Source organism: Cutaneotrichosporon oleaginosum (genome assembly GCF_008065305.1).
Source record: "Cutaneotrichosporon oleaginosum strain ATCC 20508 chromosome Unknown ATCC20508_contig05, whole genome shotgun sequence".
Lineage (NCBI taxonomy): Eukaryota > Fungi > Basidiomycota > Tremellomycetes > Trichosporonales > Trichosporonaceae > Cutaneotrichosporon > Cutaneotrichosporon oleaginosum.
Genome location: NW_027072174.1, coordinates 1,334,528 through 1,356,450, shown reverse-complemented (window position 1 = coordinate 1,356,450; position 21,923 = coordinate 1,334,528). Strand labels below are relative to the sequence as shown.

Genomic DNA, 21,923 nt, shown 5'->3' with positions numbered 1-21,923 from the left:
CGGGGCGACCGTTTACTGTCCGCCTTGGTGGAAGGGGAGGCACCACGCCCGTCTGCCATATGCGCTGGGCGACAGCCAGGTCGATCTCGACGCCGACGACGCGGATATACCGCAGCAACGCGGCGGCGTTGGGTCCCACCGTGTTTACGTCGCCCTTCGCGGCTGCGACCTTGGCGATCATGCTGATCACCTGCGTCAAGTTGGCTCCTGGTGGCAACGGGCCGATCTTGGCGCCCGCCGCGCCAGGAGCACCCGGTGCGGGCGGGCGGGCGGCTCCTACGACAGGAGGGCGCACAGCGCCTGGCGCCGCTGTAGCGGTACCTGCCGCTGCACCAGGTGTTGCGCCTGGCCTCACTGCCGTTCCTGTTGCTGGTGGGCGAACAGCCTGCTTTCCTGCGTTCGCCTTCTGCTTATTGATCACCCAGTTCGCGAGGACATCCACAGCGGCCGACACGCCGAGCTGGTAGAGCTTGTCCGTGATGTCTGCCGCGAGATGCCCGAATGTCGCCTGGTCGAGGATCAGCTGCGTGCCATCGCATGCAAAGGGGAGCGGAACTCCATTGCTGTCCACCTTGTCGATGATGCTCTTCGCGCGCGTCGCAGCATCCAGCGGCCGAATAATCACCGGCAGACGCGTCTTGCCCAGCGCTCTGTGCGCACTCAGCGCCGGCCGGGGTCTCACGACGCCCGGTTGTACGCGCGCAGCCTGCACCTGCTGCGCGGCAGCAATTTCACGCTCGCGTTGCTTCCGTGCCCGTTCTTCAGCCTTGAGGCGCTCACGGAGACGTTTCTCTTCCGCATTCTTCGCCTTGCCCTCCGACTTGAGCGCGTCGCGACGCTGCTTCTCCTCAAACAATGGTCCTTCCTGCGGATCCAAGATCCATACTGAGCCCTTGGACTCGGGGTCGTCCTCGGGAATACGGGGCACTTTGAGGAACGCCTTGTTCAGCGAAAGATTGTGCCGAATCGAGTTCTGCCACCCCGCCTCGGGGTTCAGACGGAAGTACTCCCACTCGCCCGCGACCCAGTTACACACTTCGCCGAGCGTGCCGCGACCTCGTGGCAAATTCACAAGCGCCGAGTAAATGATGGCCGCGAAAGTCATCGTCGGCTTGAGTGGTGGCGGACCGATGAACGGGAGCCCGTCAAGCCCGCGGATGATGGTTGGCGGGTTGCGCGGCCCCGCGCCAGACGGCGGGATAGGGACCGAGCACAAGATGTGCCCCGGGCGAGTGGGGTTGTCCTTGAGCTCCGAGATGTAATACGGCTTGGGCGGATCAGCAGGTGCATTCACCTGCTGGGTGCGAGGGGGTGGGGGCCGCATGGGTGGGCGAACACCAGGGGCAGCGTGCATCCCCGGCCGCACAACCATGCCAGGCGGCGGGCGGACACCAGGAGGAAGAGTGCCCGGTGGATGCGTTCCAGGCGGTCGCACCATGCCGGGATGCTGCCCGGGGATGGGACCAGGCATACCAGGCCGGACGGGCATGCCTGGGCGAGCCTGCATCGGCTGCCCAGGCTGTCCGGGGACGCCAGGCTGAGGAGGACGGACGTTGGGGAGCGCGAGGCCGTGTGGGGGAGGACGAACGCCGGGTGCCGGAGGCCGTACCATGCCGGGCTGTGGAGGGCGAACGCCAGGTGCTGCAGGAGCCTGGGCAGGTGCACCTGGTTGCCCTGGAGGAATAGACGCCTGCGCCTGCGCGGCGGCGAGCGTCGCGGGCTGGGCAGGAGGCGGCGCAACTGCGGCCAATGTGGCAGGCTGCTGAGCCATTGCGGCCGCAAGCGTTGGGGCAGCAGGCTGCACGGGCACTGCCGGCTTCGCCTCGGCTTTGACAGTGGGCAGGGCCAGCCCCGTCCGCGCAGGAGGTGGGGGCTGCGCTGGTGCTGAGGCCGGCGGTGCAGGCTTGGGCGCTGGTGTTGGCGCCGCCACTTTGTCCTCTGCCTTGTCGGCCACAGCCTTCTTCTTCGACTCCTTCACCGCCTTGTCCTTCTTCTTCTTCTTTGGTGTTGTCTGCACCGGCTCCGGCGTGGGCGAATCTACGTCCATCGGCTCGTCTTTCACGGACTTGCCCTTCTTCATCGGCGGCTTGAGTACGATGCTTGGCGCCTTGACGCCCTTGGACCCCTTCTTCGGCGCCTTTCCAGCCTGCTGCTGTGACTGCGGCGGCGAAGCAGGCTCGGCCTTGACGGCGTCTTTCTTTTTCTTCTTCTTCGGCGTGGGAAGAGCGGGTTCCGGTTCTGGTTCGGGCTCAGGCTCACTCGACAGCTCAGATAAAGATGACTCCTCCTCCTCCTCCTCGTCATCCTCTGGAATGACGATGCGACGCGTCCGCAGGCGAATTTTCGGGACTGGTCGCACAAAGTCATCCTCGTCGTCCTCGTCTTCCTCCTCCTCGGACGACTCGCTGTTCTCGTCGTTCTCGGACTGATCCGACTCCCACTCGTCAATCCATTCGCGGTCGGCGAAGCGGCCCGAGTCGTTCGCGCCGTACCCGTCGTTCGCTGTGAACGCATTGAACGTCGGGATGCGTGCTGCGAGCGCCGCCGCGGTGGCGGGACCTGGTCCTGGCTCCCCGTAGAACTCTGCGTATCCCACCTCCTCCGGGGGGAGGTTGTAGGGGTACGGTAGCTGCTCGTACGGGTACGCACCTTCCAGGGCTTCTGAGACCGCCTGGGCGGGCGGCGAGCTCTCCGGCGAAGGTGGGAGGACGAAGGAGAAGATACGCGTTGCGATCTGGATGGTGGACCTGCGGTCAGACACATGATGTGCTTTGGCAACTCACCCCTGGCTCAGCGGCACGACCGCGCCCTTGACGAAATATCTATCGTCAACCCAGGCGCCGTTGCGCCCAATGATCTCGAGGCAGAACTGTCCAATGTCGCTGCGGTATTCGATCTTGGCGTGGTTGCGGGACACGCTCTTGAGCGGACCCAGGTCGACATCGACGTGCTCGAACAGCACGGCGCGCGTCGCTGGGGGAGGGGGAGGGAGGTCATTGCTGTCAAAGCCGACCAGGCCAGAGAGGTCGGGCTTGATGTCGAAGATGTCTGTGTCGAGGAGGCCGTGTGGAATGTCAAGACCGAGGGAGGGGTCAGCGGGGATGGATGTGGGGGCGAGAGGTGCTGGGGTGGCTGAGGCGGAAGGGGCGTCCGCGACAGGGGCAGGGGTCTCCGAAGCCGAGTCCACGAGCATGGGCGTGGACTCAGTTGGGACGGGGTGGGCGGATGCGGGAGCGGGCGTAGCTGACTCGGAGGCTGGAGCGGAGATGGGTATTGGGGCAGGAGTAGAGTCAGCAGCCGGGGTGGTGCCGGAGGGAGGGGGAGGAGTGGGTGTTGCGGCGACAGGTGCAGTTGCGGGAGGGGATGTCGACTTTGCTGGCTGCTCTGAAGAAGCAGGCCCAGTGGTCAGTGCTGGAGATGCAGAGGTCACTGGGGCGGGCGACGCGGCGGCAGCGGCAGCGGGAGCGGCCGCTGCAGGCGAAGTCGGAACGGGGACCACGGATGAGGAAGAGGCGGCGGGAAGAGCAGGTGAGGAAGCAGGAGGAGGAGTGAGCGAGTTGCTAGGTCGTGCCGGCTGGTCTGCGACGTCGACGTCGACGTCTATGGCCTCGTCCGCCTCAACCTTGACCTGCTTGTCGTTCGCTGGGCTCTCTCCCCGTTCCTCTTTCATCGCTGGGCTCTCTCGTTCATCCTCCCCACGCGGACTTGCTCGCGGCTTGTCTTCCGCTGGACATTCTCGTAATCGATCTTCCTCTGCGCGTCGTTGATCATCGGTCGCTTGCCCTTCCCCTTCTCGCAACTCGAGCTGGGCGACGGCCAATGCGTCCGGATCCATCGCGAGCGCGGCGGCATCCAGCGCCGGCGTGGGTGGGGTGATGAGGCTCCCGTGCCACTCGAGCCCCGGAACGCCGGGGAAGGGCCCGTCCAAGCCGAAGCTGGAGAGCGGGGGCGCGGGCGAAGCATGTGGCCGTTCCTGCCGTCAGCGGTCGTTGAACTCTTCATTCTCATCTGGCGCCGGCGCCGGCGCCGGCGTGGGCGTCGCCTCGTCCTGTCTCGTGCCTTCCATGTCCGCATCCGGTCCGCATCCTCATCCCCACATCTCCATGGCGTAACTCACAACATTCCGCCCAATAACCACGCTCAACGTGCGAACATAGTAGCTGAAGCCGGTACTCTCGTCGCCAAACTGCAGCTTGTAGTACGCGGGCTTGGGCTCGGTCTTGCTGCGGTCAACAGGCAGGGCCGCGAGGCTCGGCGGGGGCGGGAACCACGCCTTGGCGGCTGAGGGGGAGGGGCCCGGCCCCGGCCCGGACATTGGGGTGGGGTGGGAGGGGAGAGGACGAGCAGCCGATGGAAGTGGACGTCGAGGAGGCGGGCGGCGGGAGGCGGTGGGGCAGGAGCGGCGAGAAGGAGAGCGGGGGTGCCGGTGCCGAGGATGGAGAGTAGAGGATGAAGACGACGGAGATGAAGATGAGAGAGAGAGACGGAGATGCAAGATCAACACGAGATGCTCCCGCCGCCCTTGAACCGCCACCCAGCGACTCCCACCGTACGGTCAGGCACCACGAAAACACCCAGCCCCAGCAACACTATTCCCCCTAAGGAAAATTTGTAAATCGTCGCTTTTGTATTCCCATTAGCATAGCGGCGCTCAGGCCATTAGCACAGCGACGGCGCCGAGACAGCTCTCGGCTATGCTCGGCCCCGTGATAAGATGCGCCGAGTGGACTGGGTTCCATGTCGGACCGACTGTCCAGATTCATGTACAGTAGTGAGTGTACATGCCATTGTACAGTACATACCATGTCTCATGCGATCATGCGATACTCTACAATGCTACACAACCAATGCTACACCCGTCCGTGCTTGTCTGTCTACACCCCATCCATGCCCGCGACGTACAGCTGCTCGTCCCAGTCGCCAAAGTCGCTCGAGTCACCAGATTTGGGCCTGAGCGTGCGCTGCTGCTGCGCGCGCGGTGTGTCCGTCTCGTTCTGGACCTGGACCTGGACCCCAACCGGAGGCGATGGCGACAGCAGCCGCCTCGCGCGCGGCGTCGCGTCGAGATCAGCAGGCTCCGCCTGCTCGGTTTGCACGGCTTGCACGACCTCGTCCCACTCGTCCGCGCCCCAGTCGCTCTCGTCCGGCTGCTCCGTGTCACTGCTGCCGACGAGAATCGCGTCGTGCTCCCCGCCCTCCGCGATCTCGCGCATGTCCACGGTGCGCCGGTCCAGCCGTGCCTTTTTGCTGCTCGCGGCCTGCCGCACCTTGTCCAGCACGCGCTGCCCCTCCCCGTCAGCGCGGAAGCGCCAGTAGCCGTACGGCCCGGCGCGGCGGCACAAGTCCATGGCGCCTGCGCGCGCGTCCTCCCACCCCTCGCCCTTGGTGGCGTGGCCGTCCCAGCCGCCGTCTTCCATCGTCAGCAGCACGGCGGATTCCGGTACAAGCACAGTGACGATGAAGTCGGTTTCGGGGAGGGGCGCGGTGCTCGCGCCCAAAATGAGATGGCCCCAGCGGATCAGGTTTTGGAAGTGCATGATCATGATGGCCCGCCCGAGATCGCCGTAGCTGGCGTTAGGGTGTGGAGAAGGGGCCACTCACTATCCCGGCTGCGCGTACGCGAGTACCTTGTCGTTGCTTTGGTGCGCGACGTCCTTCCATGCGGCGAGGCCCATTTGGTTGATCTCCTTTTTCGCGCGGCGGTAAAACTTGGATATCTCGGGCTTGGCCGCGACCTTCTTGAGGCGCGCGGCAATCCACCCACGCTCGAGGCGGCGGTCGACGTCCTCAAAGTCGATCTCCTGCGGGAATCCGTCGCGGATCCCGAGCGGGATGATGTTTGTTTCGGCGCGGTGCATGGTGCACAGCGCCATCGTCTGGCGGAAGGACAGGGATGGAATCGCCGCGAAGCGTCGCTGCAGCGCACACAGGTCGGCGGACGGAAACATCGGCCACGGCTCGGAACAGTGGTCGCAGCGGCGACGGTAGTTCTTGAACGAGGCTGGGTGAGCTGCTGCGGCGTTAAGGCTCACCACAATACTTCTCGTCTTCGCCGAGCTCGCGCCGCTTCGGTGCGAACTGGGCCGTCTCAGCCAATCTGTCGTCAGCACCGCTGTGGAGCGACCCACGCTATCGACTTGGCTTCGAGCGAACGCCGCCGGCGCGCCTCGGCCGCCATTTGCGGCGCGTGCTCGAAGAACACGTTCGCCTTGCTCTGCTTCTTGCTTCGCTGCTCGCGGATCCTCCGCATCTCCTCGTACTCTTCCTGCTCGCGGACCTCGTCCTCCTTGAGTTTGCGATTGCGCGGCGTGTCCTGCGTGACATCGACGCACAGCGCGTCGTCCAAAATCTGCTGCATCTCCTTTGCGTGCTGCTTCTCTTCTTCTTCTTCCCTCGCCTTGGCCTCAACGGCTTTGACGATATCGAAGAACACGCTGCCGTTCGGTGTCGTCTGTGAGGAGTCGAAGGGTTCGGCGGGTGGTGGCGAAGACGTGACGGTGCGGGACATCTGTGAGCCGGCCTTACGCTTTCCTCCGACTACGGCCTTGCTTTTGGTCTTGGATTCGGGGGCTGACGACGAGACGGCCATCGCTTTCTCGGACGAGTCCTTAGCCTTCTGGCTAGACGTGACCCTGACCTTCCTCGAGACCAACGGCGCAGGTGATCGTCGCCGTGTCTTCGCTGCGACCGGCGTCGGCGTCGGCGACGGCGATGGCGAGCGCAGCTCGTACCGCGTACCTATCGTGGACTTGGGCTTTGGCTTGGCCTTGGATTTTGGCTGATTCGCACCAAGCGTAGACACAGTATGCAAAGCCTTCACGGCGCGCTTGACAGGCATTGGGCTGTCATCGGCAAAGTCGCCTTCGCCGAGCGCGAGAATGTCGGGCGACTCGGGTGGGCGCGCCATATTGAGGGTGGCGTGGACGCGCTGATACGCGGGCGCCTGGATACGGCCTAATGTGCCGGCTTGCGCGCTCTTTTGGGTGGGTCCGCTGGAGGAGATGCAGGTGATCTCGGGCGACGCGCGGCGAGCGGCGGTGCTGGCGGCGCGTGAAGGCGCGTTGCTGGACCATGTACGCCGCTGGCTCGAGTGGCGCTGGCCGTTGCTGCTGCTTCCGTTGTGTCCTTTGCTGGAGTCTATGTGTCCGCTGTTCTTTCCGCTGTTCTTTTGTCCACTGTTTCTGTGTCCACTGTGTCCACCGCGGCCGCTGCTTCCTTCATACCCATTGTGCCGGTCGTGACCTCCGTAGCCGCCATAGAAATGCCCCGAGCCGCCCCGGCCACGACTCATGGGCGACACGACGGGGTCCGAATGGACGTCGTTGGCCTCCATTGTGGCGGGGGCCGAGGGGTGGGCGTGCGCGTGGATGTGGGCGGTGTTGTTGAGATGGTAGTTGGCTTGTGGAGAGGAGAGGTGGATGTTGACGATGGGGGCAGGCACGGGCGGGGGCATTTTCGCGTGCATGGATCCGAGAGAGATGAGAAGATGATGCAAAATGCAAATGAGAGATGAGATGACAAGAGACAAGAGAGACGAGAAATTGAGACGAACGAAGAGTATCGAGCATGCTCGAGCAGTGTGTCCCATGACACCACTGTATACACAAGCATCCGCACACCCATCTTCTCGCCGAGCACCCCCCGTCGATCTCACTACCACGCTTCGTCTCCGTCAGCCCCGTCCCCACACGCACACTCCCAACCACATGACAAGAATTATGCTAGCATCACAACAGTAATACAATCTTGTAACCCAAATGACCAACGCTTCTCCTTCACATGCTTCTACGGCTCGTAGCGCGGCAAGAAGCCGTGCCCGCCCACACGCAGGCTCGCGTTCACATCGCCCATATCCGCGTCCGCCTCGGGCGTGGGCAATGGCTCCTCGCCCTCTGAATGCGGCACATCACTGGACACGCGCACGCTGCCCATGTGTGTGCTCTCGTCGTCGAGAGGTGGAGCAGACGGCTCGTCCTCGTCCTCGAAATCGTCGAGCGGTGGAGCAGAGGGCACGGGCGCAGACGGCTCCAGTGGAGGCGCGGAGGGGGAGAGGGGAGGAGCTGATGGCTCGAGAGGTGGCGCGGATGGCACGGGTGACGAGGCCGAAGAGCGAAGGCGCACAGGCGAGGGAGGGGCTGAGGGGCGGAGATGAGTCGGTGACGTAGGCGCCGAGGGGCGCAAGTGCGTGTCGTCGTCCATGAACGTGCGGAGGGAGCGAAGGGTCGCCGCTGGAGGGGGAGCAGGGAGGCCCGGTACAGTGAGCCGGCTAGACGCCGAACCAAACCCCGACGTCGTGTTCGTAGCGCCCGCGTCGCTGCGCGCGTCTGTTTCATCGCCAGAACCCGAGGCGGCTGTGAGCATCTCAAAGCCTTCGCCGTCGACCTCAAAGTTCGGTGCAGACGGCCCGGCGCCATCCTCGTCCTCAATGCGGGTGACCGGCGGCGCAGATGCGCCAAGACGCAAGCGTTCTAGCTCACGCTTGTCGTCGGTAGCGACGTGCATCGCGCGTCGTTCCTCTTCCTCGGGCGGGATGACAATCGGCGCCTTTGCGTCTGCGCGGCGGGCGACCTCCTGGGCCTGCTCGGCGTCGGCCGTCGCAGGCGCAGGGTAGTAGCCTGCGGCCGACGCCTTCTCTGGCGAGAGCACATTTGGCGCGGTTGGTTCCACAGCGCGCGAGGTCGAAGGGCCCGCAGCATTCATATCGAGGCTTCGAACAGAAGCCGGGCGATATGCGGGCGGCATGTGCCCGCTGGGCCCTGGGGCGGCAGCGGGCGATGGCAGTGAAGCAGATGACGCTGTTGGATCCTGAGCAGATGTTGATGGCGAAAGTGCCTCGCCAGATGCGTCTCCAGACATCCCGCCAGAGGTTGCCGAATGGGCCGTTTCCGCCAAAGTATCTGAACCTGTGCCCTGCTCGGTGTTGCTCTGGACTTCCAGACCAGCGCGCGAGAAGGATCGATGCGGGCTGGGCGCTCGCGAAGAGTCAGTCATGAATGAAGCCGAGTCACGCGTGAGCAGCGAACCCGGCGAGTCGGGTCGCGTCTGGGAGCGATTTTCGCCATGTGTAGACCACTGATCCTTGACGCGATGGTCTTCGTCGTCGTGCGATGAACGGGGAGATTTGCGGCGGCGAATATTACTACGCCACACGCGAACCTTTGTGCGCACGAAAGCAGACGGTTGGTTCTTCTGCGCGCGTTTCTCGCGGCGCTTGGTGGCATGCGCCAGCTCGAGCTCGTCGAGACGCTTCTTGAACTCTGCCTCGAGCACCGAGTCGGCCCCCTTGAGACCATCTTCAGTGAGACCTGCAGCAGCAAGTGCCTTCCTTCGCATACGGGCGGCGTGTCGTTTCTTTCGTCTGGCCTCTTTTCGTCGTTGATAGGTGATGACAATGATAGCAAAAACGATGAGGATGCCAAGTATGACACTGGCAGCCACGATCATTGGAGTGTTGTAAAAGTCGCTGCGGCCGGATTTGTTGCCCCACCCCGGTGGCATCTGCGAGGTAACCACGTACGAGTGCGCGGCAACTGTAGGCGTGGGATTGTTGTGAGGATCGGACTGGAGGATGGTCAGCACCCCGTGGAGAGCAGTAAAAATGACTCACAGCAACTCGACCATAGAGGGACCAAGCCTCCTCGACCTTGTACCAGTAGCCATCAGACGACTTGGTAAAGTACATGGGAAGGACTGTTTCTGGGACAGCTGATGGGCCATAGTCGGGTACAGTGAGCACCGTGTATATTGGAAGGGTGCGGATGGAGCGTGGCTCGACGTCTTGCACTGTCGGTGGTGATGTTGGAGACAAAGACCCTGTTGTTGGCGTTGGCACTGGGCCAGCGACGACGGAAGGAATGGAGAAGAGGGCGAGGGCGGAGGTGGCGGCAGCGACGAGGCGGGTTCGACGCCGCCTCCGGGGTTGGCGCGTCGGCCGGCGCGTGGAGCCATCCTCTGTCTCAGCCGTGGGCTTGGGCTCGATTCCGGAGCAGGAGCACTCGGAATGTACCCGACTGGGGCCAGCGTCGCCCTCATGACCAAAGTCGGTAATGGGTCCGCCGATGGGCCAACGCCATGCTAGTAATGGTGGTGGTGGTGGTTTTGGAGGCCGCGGAGGATGCCGCGGACAGGGGCTCGGTGAGCAAGTCATCGCATGCGCGGCGCGAGATGGTTGCTGATGCCGGGAAAGAGGGCGGCCCGTATGGGCTGGGTGGCCTCGCCACCTGTGCGTGAGTGTTCGGGGCGCTTTTGGACCACGGGGGAGGGGCGATGTCGTGCGCGACCAGCTGCCTGGTGTGAGAGAGACCAGGAAGCGTTATGGGTGCGCGGGGAGGGGCAGGGGGAGGGAGTGGGGGTGGGGGTGAGGGGGACGAGAGGGCGGCGACGAGGAGGAGGAGGAGGAGGAGGAGGAGCTCGGGGCGCGGTCTCGGCGGGGCGGGATGGGTGAGCGATGAGGCGAGGAGGGAGACGGGCGAGGGCGAGGGAGATGGTTGTGGGGTGTGGAGTGTGTCACAAGATGATGATGATGCTTGAGAGTCGAAAGAGAGGATGAAGAGATGAAGAGGGTGTTGATGAAAGAAGAGGAGGAGGAGGAGGATGAGAGGATGGGACGGAGGGGGGCGGGTTGAAGGGCGGGGCAGGGGGCGGACGAGGGGCCAGAGGAAGCGCAAGACGGAGGGAGGGAGAGCGCGCGGCGGAGATGAGCGTGGGAGGAGGAGCGCGAAGGGGAGGACGGGCGCGGGGACGACGGAGATGGTGATGAAGAGGAGGATGATGGCGATGAGGAGCAGTCCGAGGGGGGGGGGGGCTGAGCGGTGCACCACAGCTAAAGGGGGGGGAGCAGGCAAATATGGGTATATTCCCTCCTTTCCAGGGTCTCTCGCTCGGCGCGAGAGCAGAGGGCGGCCAGTGAAATACAAATAGCATTAGCCCACAGGATTAATCTGATATCCATTAGTATTACAAGAGGCCTCAGGGACAGCTATAATTGACAGCTGGGCATGGGGCTCTGGCCTTATGCCGTCCTGCACCCTGGATCGTCCTGTGGCTCTGCGCAGCGGGGGAGGGACCCTGAGATTACGATTGGCTCGTTTACCTCGATAAATGGATTAGGATTCGGCCCCCCGACGGCGGCGTGAGAGAGAGCAGCGAGCAGCGAGCAGCGAGCAAGAGCGAGCAAGAGCGAGCAAGAGAGCAAGAGCGGCCAGTCAGCAAGGCGTAAGAGCATCGTCGGACTCCGGGCAAGATCTCGGCCAGGCATTCATTGTCTCACTGTACTCTCTCCGCTGTATGTTATTTCGAGCACTCCATCGACCAAGGCGAGGCACTCGTTCCCGCCCCTCACTCGTCATCTCGTCAGCATCCTCGCATCACATGCCGCCTCTTGCTCCATGCTCCATGCTCCAACGCGCTCGCTAGGCCTCGGTCGTTCCCCTCGCTTCAGCTGTTCTAACCTTGGACCATGTCTATTGCAGACCGCACTCTGTCCTATCGAGGATATTCCTGGCCTGTTACTCCCCTGTGGCGCTGGCCGTTGAATCGCATATCCGACCGTCAATACACTGCCACCTTGCGTCTGCAACGCGCGTTCGCCGAGCGCCGTCTCCATCGTCTTATCGAGGGTTCGGCCTCATCGTGATGCCGTGGCGTCTCTCCCTGAGCTGCGTCGACTGCGCGCACGTCTACATTTTGTCTACCTCTTGTCCTACTCCCGCGCAGCATCCCACACCTCCTTCATGAACTGGCGGTGGAACTTGCCGCGCCCGGCCTCCGCGATCGCCTCCACCTCCTGCGCACTCAGCGGGCGCTGGGAGAACGCCGCCAGCTGCTCCGCCTGGCGCTGTGTGTTACGCGACGTCGTCACGACTGTGCCCCCGCCGTACTGCGCCGCCCAGAGGAGCAGGACTTGCGCCGGCGTGCTGCCCCGCTCGCGCGCGATCTTGTCCACCACGCTGTCGACGGGTCCGCCGGGGACGCGGTGCACGCTGTTCAGCGGGCCGTAGCATTGCACCTTGATTTTGTGCTCTTTCATCAGGGCGAGCAGGCGCAGCATGTTGGGTGCGTGGAAGTTGTAGGGGTTGTATTCGATCTGGGTGAGCCGCGAACGAAGTGAGCGGCGGGGGTGAGGACTGAGGGAGGCACGAGCCGGACAGCGAGCGCTGCGGGCGGCATGAGCCGCGACAGTGAGCGCTGAGGATGGCGTGCAGCGTACACCGTGGTCGGTAGCGTATGTGGACTGGACCATGGGCGAGCTAGCCCATCACAACCACACCTGACAAGGAGGAACCCACCTGGTTCACCGCCGGCGCATGCTCCCACGTCTTGCTGATCTCAATGATATCCTCCTCGCGGAAGTTGGACACGCCGACAGACAACGCCAGCCCGTCCTTCTTGATTGCCTCCATCTCGGCCCACGCCTTCTGGCGGTCCTCGGGCACGAGGGGGGAGTGGATGAGGTCTGCGTGAGCGGCCGGCGGGCGGCAACTAGTCGAGCACTCCAACTTACACATGTCGACATACTCCACGCCGAGCTTCTCGAGCTCGTCGAGCAGGACGGCGCGTGGGCCGCCGGCCTCGCGCTTGCCCCCTGCCGTCAGCCCCCTCTCTACCTGCACCCACACTTAGTCAGCACATACACGTCGTCGCGCTTGCCGCCCCAGCGCGCGAGCGCGTCGCCGATGCTCTGCGAGTTGGCTGGTCAGCGTATCCGCGGGCGCCGCACCATAAATCTGCGCGCCGTCGAGCGACGTATACCCCGCCTCGAGGGCCTGGAGGACGAGGTCGGCGCACTCCTTCGCGTACAGCGCCGTGCCGGTGCCGAACGCGACGACGGGGATCGCGTGGCCGTCGTTGAGCGTGATGTCCGGGACGGTGGTCATGGTGGGGAGAGGGGCGATGGGATGGGAGATGACGAGTGAGGAGTGACAAGTTAGGATGAGGAGAGACGAGACGAGACGAGTCGTGTATCTCGCGACCGCTGGCGAGCATGGCGACGTCGCTGCCCACCATCTCCGCTCCGGACAACACACGGCCGGATAGTCGGGCCGTGCCTGGGGGGATATGACGAAAGTCGTAATCTGCCGAACCGTTTCTCTTCTCATCTCACCATGCTGCGTCTCCCACGACTCGTGCCAGCGGCGCGCCCGCTCTCGCGCCCACTCGCGCGCCCACTCGTCCGCCCGCTCGCCCGGTCGCTCTCCACGCGCGCGCCATCGCCGCGCCCGCCCCCCGCCTCGCAGGGCGGCCTGCGCGTCTCCCACCTCTTCCTCGCCCTCGCGGGCGGCGCGATCCTCATCACCACCTACGGGATGTAAGTCCCCTCTCTCCTTGGCGCCACTGACCCAGCCTCGAATGGTACTCGTCCCTGCGCGTGTGGCCGGCCTCCATCCGCGAGCCGCTGAAGAAGGCGCTCAAAGCGCGCAACCACGGCGAGACGGACAAGGCGGAGAAGTACTTCCTGTCCGCGCTCGCGGCGGCGCACGCCCTCCCGCCCGCCGCGCTGGCGCCGGAGCCGCTGCATAAGATGGCGGGGCTGTACGCGACCTTCGCGGCCATGTTGGAGGGGTATAACCCCATCCGGGCGTATGTTGTGCTGCGCGACGCGCGCGCGCTTTTCGGCGACCTTGTGCCGGGGTCCGTGGCGCCGTATACCGGCGAAGGCATGGGCGAGGGCGACGTCGTGCGCGCCATTGGGCTCGCGCAGAAAATGGGCCAGATCGCCGCGCGGATGGGCGGCGCGGCCGCGCCGCCGCCGTTCCCGACCGGGTCGATGGGGACGGAGGGAGGGGGAGGGGAGGGAGGGGACGGAGGGGAGGAGGGTGCGGCGGCCGCCCTCCTCCGGAGCGCGGGTGGGGAGGTGCTCACGGGCGCGGAAGCCGGCAAGGCGTGGGACGAGGCCGCGGAGGCCCACCTCTCCGCTGCGATCGCCGCGATGCTCAAGATGGGCTTGGCGCACCGCCCCACTCAAGAAGGCGAGGGCGGCGAGCCTGTCGTCGTCGGCCGCGACGTACGCCTGCCACACGACGGGGAGGACGCGGGGCGCGTGAACCGCCGCGGACTCGGCATGACTATGGAGACGCTTGCGGAGGTGTATGGCCGTCGGGGGCGGCCGGATCTCGCCGGCCAGCTCGTGCTTCAGGCCATTACGACGTTGCTTCCGCCCCAGGCGGAGCCGGGCAGCGTGCCTCCCGCTGACCGGTGTCAAGGTGAGTCTGGAGGGGAGCCGGAGGTTGTCGGTGGGTAGGAGGCGCCGGCAACGCTGACCCCAGCCGCCATGCTCATGACATCGCTCTCGTCCTACGCGCTCGGGCCGCGCACGCAGCCCGCCATCGCCGCGTCACGCTCGTGGTCGCTCCGCGCGCTGCAGGAGGCCGAGGCCGCGACCAAGGCTGCCGGGTGGGGCACAGGCCTGCCCACGGACATGGGGCAGGCCGTGTGCCAGCGCGCAGGGAGCGTAGCGCTCTTCAACCTCGGCATGCTGGCCGAGATGGAAGGTGACGAGCGCGGCGCGCGCAAGTACTTCAACGCCGCGTTGGCCGCGGCCCGCGACAGCGGGTTCGCCGAGGGCCGGCGCGAGGCCGCCGAGGCGCTGCGGCGAGTACGCGCGAAGAGCGAGGCAAAAGATCAGGAGAAGTAGATGCACAGCTCGAGAGCAGCAATGTATACACTCATCTACAACAACGCAATACAAAGTTTGATTCAGATGATCTAGAAGATCAGCTTCAGGAGCTCCTCGTCCACGGCGCTTGATACGGCCGCCACGTCCCCGCCGTGGCTTGCCGCATGCGCGACATTTTCCATCGCCGCCATCGCGGCCTCATCCTCCTTCTTGTCCGCGAGATAGATTGACGTTCCGTTCCGCACGCCCTGCGCCAGAATACGAGCCTCAACCGTGTCGAGTGTTGCGTAGCAGTACACTCTCGTCTCGGCCTCCTGTCCCAGCCGGTCGACACGCCCGATGGCCTGCAGCTCAAAGCTATGCTGCAGCACCGGCTCGAGCAGATGTACCACGCCGCATGATGTGAGCGTCAGGCCGGCTGACTCGCGCTCGGCATGCAGCAGGAAGACCATGATCGACTTATCGGCTTGGAACTTCTCCACGACGCTGTTCTTCTTCGTGTTGGCGTCGAGCGAGACATACTTGATGCTATTGGCGCGGAAGGCTTGCTCCACAACTGCTGGTCAGCGATGCCGAATCACGAGGCTTACTGTGCAGAGAGTCGGCCCAGTTGGAGAACACGACGTGCCGTACGCCAGGGCGCATAAGCTTGTACCACAGAAGATGCTTGACGAGAAAATCAATCTTGGATCCATACTCGCCCATCGAGTCGAGCGCATGGATGTCTCTCTGCCTGGCCGGCGACATGAAGTTGATCTTATCCAGCGCCAGCCGGCGGCTCTCCTGTTCAGCAGCGGCCGCCGCCCCATCGGCGCCGCCATAGATGTCCTCATCATCCTCACCCTCGGCCTCAGCCGATGATCCCTCCTGAGACCCAGAAGGCTCGGCACTGCCCTCTGTCCGCTTCTGGATGCGCACACGAGTCGCCTCCCGCTCGTCGATCCTCACTTTGCACGTCGCACACCGGGTCCCCATGACGCCCGCCTTGCGGTACTCCTTGTAGCATGACACGCAGAAGGCGTGGCCGCACGCGAGGAGAATAGCATGTTTGTCATCTGATGTGCCGAAGCAGACGACGCACTCCTCATGCATGTCGCGTGCCGGGTTTGCACCACCGCCACTGTCGTCGCCGCTGAGACTCTGGAGGAACCGGCTGCGCACACGAAGAGTCATCAAGCGCTCGTTGCTCTCAAAAATCATGCGATCGACATTGCGGTACGCTTGCCGGAAGATAGTTGAGTCTTCAGATGCCACCGAATCTGAAATTTCCTGCAAGGCGGCAAAGTAGGAAGCGCGGCGATTGAAAGTGGCTCGGATTGTCTCCAGCTCCTTGTTGAGTTTGTTGACCACTTCGGTCTGCGCCTTGATATACCGTCGGAGGTAAGCTGCGGCGCTCTCCGCGATTGCCACCTCCTCTCGCCGTTGAGCGCTGTGCTCAATGTTGCTCAAGTCGATGAGCATGGCCTTCAGAGGGCGCTCGCAACCCTCCTGTTTCCGGCGATCGCGAAAGGCTTGCCGCTCCAGCATGAGATTGAGCGTCTGGTCATCCACAGTGTTTAGATCGACGGCCTGGGCGTCCGCGGCGGCCTCCTTTGAATTCTTAGTGACACGCTTCTTGGTGATGCGACTCTCAACAGTGGCGAGGATGGTGCGGTCCTCGAGCAACATTTCTGTTACGTTCAGCTGCGTTCTCATACTCTTTTTACTCACCTTTCCGATCGGCAATGACCGCCGCGTAAGCTGTAAGATACGCTTCAACTGCGAGTCAGCAAACGGCCTATACCAGTCTCACTTTCTCCCTGTGCCTGCAGCGCCTTGGCATAATACTCTTCTTCGGGGTTCTCGACGTTCTGTCCGTGCCCTGGAAGGGGTACTTCCTCGTCCACGGCCTCAACGGGGCCAGTCAAGAGCTCATATAGCTTCTCACGCCAGCTGTGCACGAGCAAGGCGTTGTCGTTGAGGATCTTGAGCAGACTGTTGGACTGCTCAATAACATCTGCCGACAGGATACCGCCCGCACGCTTTGTTTCAGTGGCGCAGAGGTCACGGGCATTGGTATATGCCGGATGCTGCTCAAACGCCTTCTCCAGCATGTTGATTGATCCTTCGGTAATTTGCAACGGACGTCGAAGAATGTCTTTGCGGATCGCCTCGGCCGCCTCGTAAGCAGCCACCTCTTTGTCTTCGTCGGCCATCTGGTGGTGCGCGTCGCCTTCCAAGAACCACGCGTGATGGACAAGGAGCAGAGTCTCTCGAATACTAATGTTAGCTGCTGACGGGGTGCACAAAGCTCACGTTGCGCGAAGTGACAAAATCTCCTTGGCACGCTCGCGCTCATGCTGCGTCATTCGGCTTGCGTCCTCTTCATCATCCACGTTGTCGTCGCGATCGCCAATGACCTCGGCCAGTCGAGCTCGCGCGCTCTCCAGCAACGGCTTGCTCATCTCGCGCACCTCCTCGTACTGCCCAATGGCTCTCAATTGACGCATATAGTCACCGTCGTTGAGCAAGAAAAGCTGTCCCTTCTTGAGCTTGAAGCGCATGAGTGAACGAGTCTCGCTAACGACCTCGGCTTGGTGGTCATCGTTCATCTTCTTTAGCGCCTCCTCCATCGTCATTAGACGGCTGCCGAGGTGCATGCGTCCTCCACGGTCGAGGATGTTGCCTAGACCGCCACGCTGGAGCGCACCGACCTGGATGTGGGTGCAGATCTGGCGGAGGTGACGAAGAGCGAGGCCGAAAAGGCTCGGCGTGAAGCCACCCATCTGAGAGCGAAGGCGTTCACGCTGTCGCTCCAAAGTGTCGAGGTAGTAGTGCATCTCAATGTCGGAAAGCTGGATCGGGATGACATATCGCTTCTGCAGAGGAAGGTTGAACTCGCCTGCAACCTCAGCCTTCATCGTGCGGACGCTGATGGCCTGGAAAAGACCATGTAACGCCGACGCGTTGGCCGGTTGTAGGAGCCTGTGCCACATGTTACCATCGCCGAATGGGACGCCCAAAAACCGCAGCGATCCCAGGAGGTCTTTGATGTCGGAGCGTGCAGGCGTTCCGGACATGGCAAGAGACAAGTTGCGAGGAATGAGCGACACCATGTTGGACGCCGCTGTCTGGTCACCATGGAGCTGAACTTCGTCCATGATGACTCGCCACCACTTGCACATGACTAGCGGACTGCGAGGGCGCTCCTGGAGATTGTACTTTGCAGTGGAGCGACGACTGCGAGCCGGCACGGGGTTGGCAACTCCTAGGTCCTCAATGAGCGCCTGGTATGTTGTAACCACGACGTCGTGTCCGCGAACGTAGTCGAGGAACGCCAGCTGTGTGAGGCTGAGAAGGCTAATCGGCTCTCCATCTTCCTCCGCTTGAGTTTCGTCGCTGCTTTCCATCTCGACCTCGATACGCTGATTACCACTGCCCTTGGCATACTTTAGGCGTGCTGTGTTGCGCAAATCCTTGGCCTTGCGCTTGCGATTCTCAGCCTCACGCTTGAGCTGTGTCTTGGCTATCACGGAGCGCTTTGCCCGCAACTGGGCCAATAACGCCTTCCAGCCGGGGTAGATACAGATGCGGAGGTTGGGCGCGTGATTGTTAATCTCGTTAACCCACTGCTGCAGCAGAGACAAAGGCGTGACCACAAGAGTAGCGGCAACCTCGGCGACGTTCAGCTGGGCCTCCTCGGACCACGACACTGCGTCAGCGAAAGCGAGGTGCTCCTTGTCGAGCCACTCTCGAACTTGGGGATTGTTGTAAACATCGGGGGGATTCTGTAGATCAATCTGTTGTGACTTTACAGTCGCACGCGTAGTGATAGGGGGATGCGGCGACGAGAGAGGATGACGATGTAGGACCATAAGCGCGATTGCTTCCACAGTCTTGCCAAGTCCTGAGTGTCAGCTCGAGGTCAGATCACAAGAGAGACTCACCCATCTCCTCGCACAACATTGTGCCGCGCACCGACGACAGGCTGAACAGGCATGGAAGACCCTCGAGAAGATCAAGAGACGCATCACCTTCCTTAGCTTTGCCCTTACGATCGAGAGTAATGGGCTGCAGCTGTGCAGTCAAGCGATGGAAGGCGTAGTCGCCAAAGCCGTCGAATCGAATGAGGCTCCACTGACCCCTGGGCTGGCGAGGTGTAACACTTGCGCAGATCGGCGCTCCCTCACGTTCGAGGAGGAGACGAACCGTGCGGGCTTGGAATGGGAGCAGCTTGCACGCCAGCTCGGCAGGCTGTAGCTTACGTGCGTCGAAGCTGAACGGGAGCTCTGGAGCTGGCTTCAGGCATTCGTAGAACTTCTTGAGCGCTGCGGCCCTTGCCGCCAGCCAGCTGGCTACCGTATCGCCCGACCCCGTGTCCACATCTGCAGGGAGTGCTGTAGCAAGGAACAGACCAAACAAACCAGCCCCGACGTCTGGGAGACAAGGGCCGGCAATGTGGCTCATGTTGAGATACGCTTCAATGGTGATGATGAGGCGAAGCTCGGCCTGGGAGTCATCGGTGGTGCCAGGGAACCAAACAACCTGCACACCCGTGCGCAGTTGGATTCGCTTGACTTGGTCGCGATAATTTCCAGTCCTCGTCGGATTCTCGTTGGGGTCAAGTGCGAGGGCAGCGTGCAGCCAGTGGACCGAATCCCATGTTGTCGCGTGGACGAGGAAGGCTCTCCCCGCGTACGCATGAACGGCAGGGAGGTTGACGAAGGCTTTGTGTGCGCCTGGGAGAAAAACGTTGGGACTGCGCTTGAGGGCCTCTAATCGCATGGTCTTGGAGACCTTGAGAAAGTTGAGAGGCTGGTGGATGCAGTCCTCGGTGGGTGGGCTGAGGGTGACTGGGACGCCAGCCTCTCTTTGAGTTTGCAGGATGCTGACGGCGGAATCGAAGCTGGTGCGGTCTGCGTTTATGCGGACGTTGTCATTGGAGCCGCGTCTGAGTAATTGATGGTAGGCAGGCGGAGGGCGGAGGAGGGCGGGAATGATGAGAGTATGAACATGGCAGAAGTCTTCTGTCACTGAAGTGTGAGCAGCCCCGTCCAGCTGTTGATATCGAAACTCACCTGGAGCAGGATCCACGACTGGCGCATCCAGAGCTGCTTCCAGAGCGGGGAGGAGTTGTGTGATGTCGTAGGCCGTGTGATTGAGATTGACTTGGCACTGTGAGGTGGCAGGGAGCTCGAGAGCATCGGGGAAGGGGTGGGACATGGTGCGAGACGTGACAAACCTCGAGGAGGCGAGGTGGTTGAGAAGAGGGGTATCGCTGTTGACAGAAGACGAATAAAGTAGATGACAAGAGATGAGATCAGATGAAGAAAAAGAGATGGATACAGAAAGAGAAAGAGATGATAAAGTGATGGTGGAGAGAGCGAGTGATGCGAGCTGACGGTGGTGGAGGTCATCTCCCAAGGCCGAGCGGGAAGCAAGGTGGAGGTTCAAATTGCCACCCAATAACATCCGCATCACCTTTCCCACGGTGGTCCTCGTCAACGTGATGATGCTTTGCACCGCATCAGTTCCATCAGCCATCAGCCATCAGCCATCAGCCATTAGTCAACCCCATCTCCCCTCTTTTCTCGCCGTGACCGTAAGCGTAAGCAGCTTCCGAGCATCCACCAATGGCTCGCGACGGTCCAGTCTTTTGGGCCAACTTTGCAGCCTTCTAGAAGCGTTCGGGCGATACCGTCAGACAGCCTTCGGCCTCCTCCCATCTCCGACTTTTAAACTTGATCCGAGATGCGGTCTGGCTTGGCTACGACCCACGCGTCACACACACGCCGTGAAACGCGGCATGCAGCGCTCACCACGCCATTGTGCTGGGTCCCTTGGTGATGTCAGATTGTTCGCACCCTGGGTTAGTCGACTCAAGCCTCGTCGACTCGTCAGGCATCGGGCATCGGACAGTGTCAGGTTGCACAGCGATGTTCCATTGTACTTTGAAGGGTGCGGTTCCAGCAGCAAGCGGGTTGTGCCATGTGTAGCTTGTGCGCGAGTGTGGCATATCGAGAAGATGGATCAAAGGTGGACTTGTGGTGGTGTGACCGGAAACTATGTTCGGCGAAAACCGCCGGAGCAACTCCACTCCGCCGTCAACCCATGATTGCATGACGGCGCCGACCTCGCCCATGCCCACTCCGTCGCACCCTTCCAACCCACAAAACCAACAACCATATCGCGATGGACTTTCCCAAGACCAACGAGGGCAGGCGTATCTGCCAAGTGATCAAAGTCAAGCCCGAGGCGTTGGACGAGTACAAGCGCGTAGGTGACTCCCCCCGATGAGCGTGGAGGGACTCATGCCAGGTGCATGCGGCGGTTTGGCCCGAGGTCCTGGACGCGCTCCGCAAGGCGCATGTTGTCGGTATGTGGCTTTGTCTGCTGGAATGGCGCCAGCGTGCCCATGGTCAAGAGTGCCCAGGTGCACGCCATAGATAATGGCAGCCCGAGATCGCTCGGCGATCTACGCTGAGGCCAGACTACTCGATCTACTACTTCGCCCCCCTGAGCCTGCTGATTGCTACGATGCGGTATGTGGGCACCGACTACGAGGCCGATATGGAGAGCATCAAGGAGAGCGAGACGACGCGGCGGTGGTGGAAGGTGCGTTGGTGGATCCAGAAGCATCTATTCGGAGGCCGTCAGCCGTCCGGCCGCCCGGCCGCCCGGCGGAGGCATCGTGGCCTCCAGACCAAGGTCAAGGCCAAGACAGAGGCCTCCCCGCCCACGTGAAGTGGTCGTGCCCAGCACGACGTGATAGCGCGCACCCCGCAATGTCCGTGATAGCGCGTGCGGGGAACAACAATGGAATGCGGGGGGAGGAGAGGGAGCGGCAAAGGCCCGAGTTCAGCCGTGCCATTGTTCCCCGCACTGACAGCAGATGACGGACGGACAGCAGGAGAGCTTTGTAGAGGGGGCAGTGGGGAGCGAGAGTGGGCCTGGGTGGTGGGCGCCGACGGAGGAGGTGTTCCGCTTTGAGGGGTGATTTGATTATACAGCAGAGAATCACTATGCATGTGACGAAGCAATTCAAGTGAATTGGGTGCGAGTGAGCAAGCAGTGCGGTGCCTATGGCCTGGTCTAATGGCGTACGGGCGTGCGGGGGCGGGGGAGGCGCAATAAGATGATGCAAGATGAAGCAGAGTTCTAGCAGAGGTACGGCGGGGCGAAAGATAAAACAGGCTCATTAGAAATGAGCGCGAGGCCAGGCACTAGAGTAGTCGAGAAAGCAAATCGTGATGTCTCTGAACTGAAGTCCGTCCTATGGCTCAGGTGGCCAGGCCGGAGAAGCAGCAAGCTGTGGCGGCGAGCGAGACGA

At 62.5% G+C, this 21,923-nt stretch overlaps 6 protein-coding genes across 6 annotated transcripts; 2 read left to right on the top strand and 4 right to left on the bottom strand.

Annotated features, from left to right (window-relative positions):
* Positions 1 to 276: 276 nt before the first annotated feature.
* Positions 277 to 4,315, bottom strand: COLE_06070 (uncharacterized protein; the record flags this gene model as incomplete). Its single annotated transcript, XM_018424737.1, has 4 exons — positions 277 to 321; positions 356 to 2,747; positions 2,784 to 3,973; positions 4,118 to 4,315. The coding sequence occupies 4 exons, from the start codon at positions 4,313 to 4,315 to the stop codon at positions 277 to 279; spliced, it is 3,825 nt and encodes a 1,274-aa protein (XP_018282537.1).
* Positions 4,316 to 4,874: 559 nt separating this feature from the next.
* On the bottom strand, positions 4,875 to 7,333 carry COLE_06069 (uncharacterized protein; the record flags this gene model as incomplete). Its single annotated transcript, XM_018421887.2, has 4 exons — positions 4,875 to 5,568; positions 5,602 to 6,001; positions 6,033 to 6,097; positions 6,129 to 7,333. 4 exons carry the CDS (start codon positions 7,331 to 7,333, stop codon positions 4,875 to 4,877), a joined length of 2,364 nt encoding a protein of 787 aa, XP_018282536.1.
* A 452-nt stretch (positions 7,334 to 7,785) lies between these two features.
* COLE_06068 (uncharacterized protein) lies at positions 7,786 to 10,147 on the bottom strand (the record flags this gene model as incomplete). Its single annotated transcript, XM_018426323.2, has 2 exons — positions 7,786 to 9,561; positions 9,608 to 10,147. 2 exons carry the CDS (start codon positions 10,145 to 10,147, stop codon positions 7,786 to 7,788), a joined length of 2,316 nt encoding a protein of 771 aa, XP_018282535.1.
* A 2,956-nt stretch (positions 10,148 to 13,103) lies between these two features.
* COLE_06067 (uncharacterized protein) lies at positions 13,104 to 14,632 on the top strand (the record flags this gene model as incomplete). The annotated part of the gene is made up of 3 exons (XM_018425895.2): positions 13,104 to 13,306; positions 13,342 to 14,201; positions 14,265 to 14,632. The coding sequence occupies 3 exons, from the start codon at positions 13,104 to 13,106 to the stop codon at positions 14,630 to 14,632; spliced, it is 1,431 nt and encodes a 476-aa protein (XP_018282533.1).
* Positions 14,633 to 14,703: 71 nt separating this feature from the next.
* On the bottom strand, positions 14,704 to 19,816 carry COLE_06066 (uncharacterized protein; the record flags this gene model as incomplete). The annotated part of the gene is made up of 7 exons (XM_018421885.2): positions 14,704 to 15,170; positions 15,205 to 16,284; positions 16,325 to 16,372; positions 16,407 to 16,873; positions 16,910 to 18,500; positions 18,541 to 19,626; positions 19,672 to 19,816. The coding sequence occupies 7 exons, from the start codon at positions 19,814 to 19,816 to the stop codon at positions 14,704 to 14,706; spliced, it is 4,884 nt and encodes a 1,627-aa protein (XP_018282532.1).
* Positions 19,817 to 20,785: 969 nt separating this feature from the next.
* Positions 20,786 to 21,590, top strand: COLE_06065 (uncharacterized protein; the record flags this gene model as incomplete). Its single annotated transcript, XM_018420149.1, has 4 exons — positions 20,786 to 20,869; positions 20,912 to 20,969; positions 21,084 to 21,208; positions 21,483 to 21,590. 4 exons carry the CDS (start codon positions 20,786 to 20,788, stop codon positions 21,588 to 21,590), a joined length of 375 nt encoding a protein of 124 aa, XP_018282531.1.
* Positions 21,591 to 21,923: the final 333 nt, after the last annotated feature.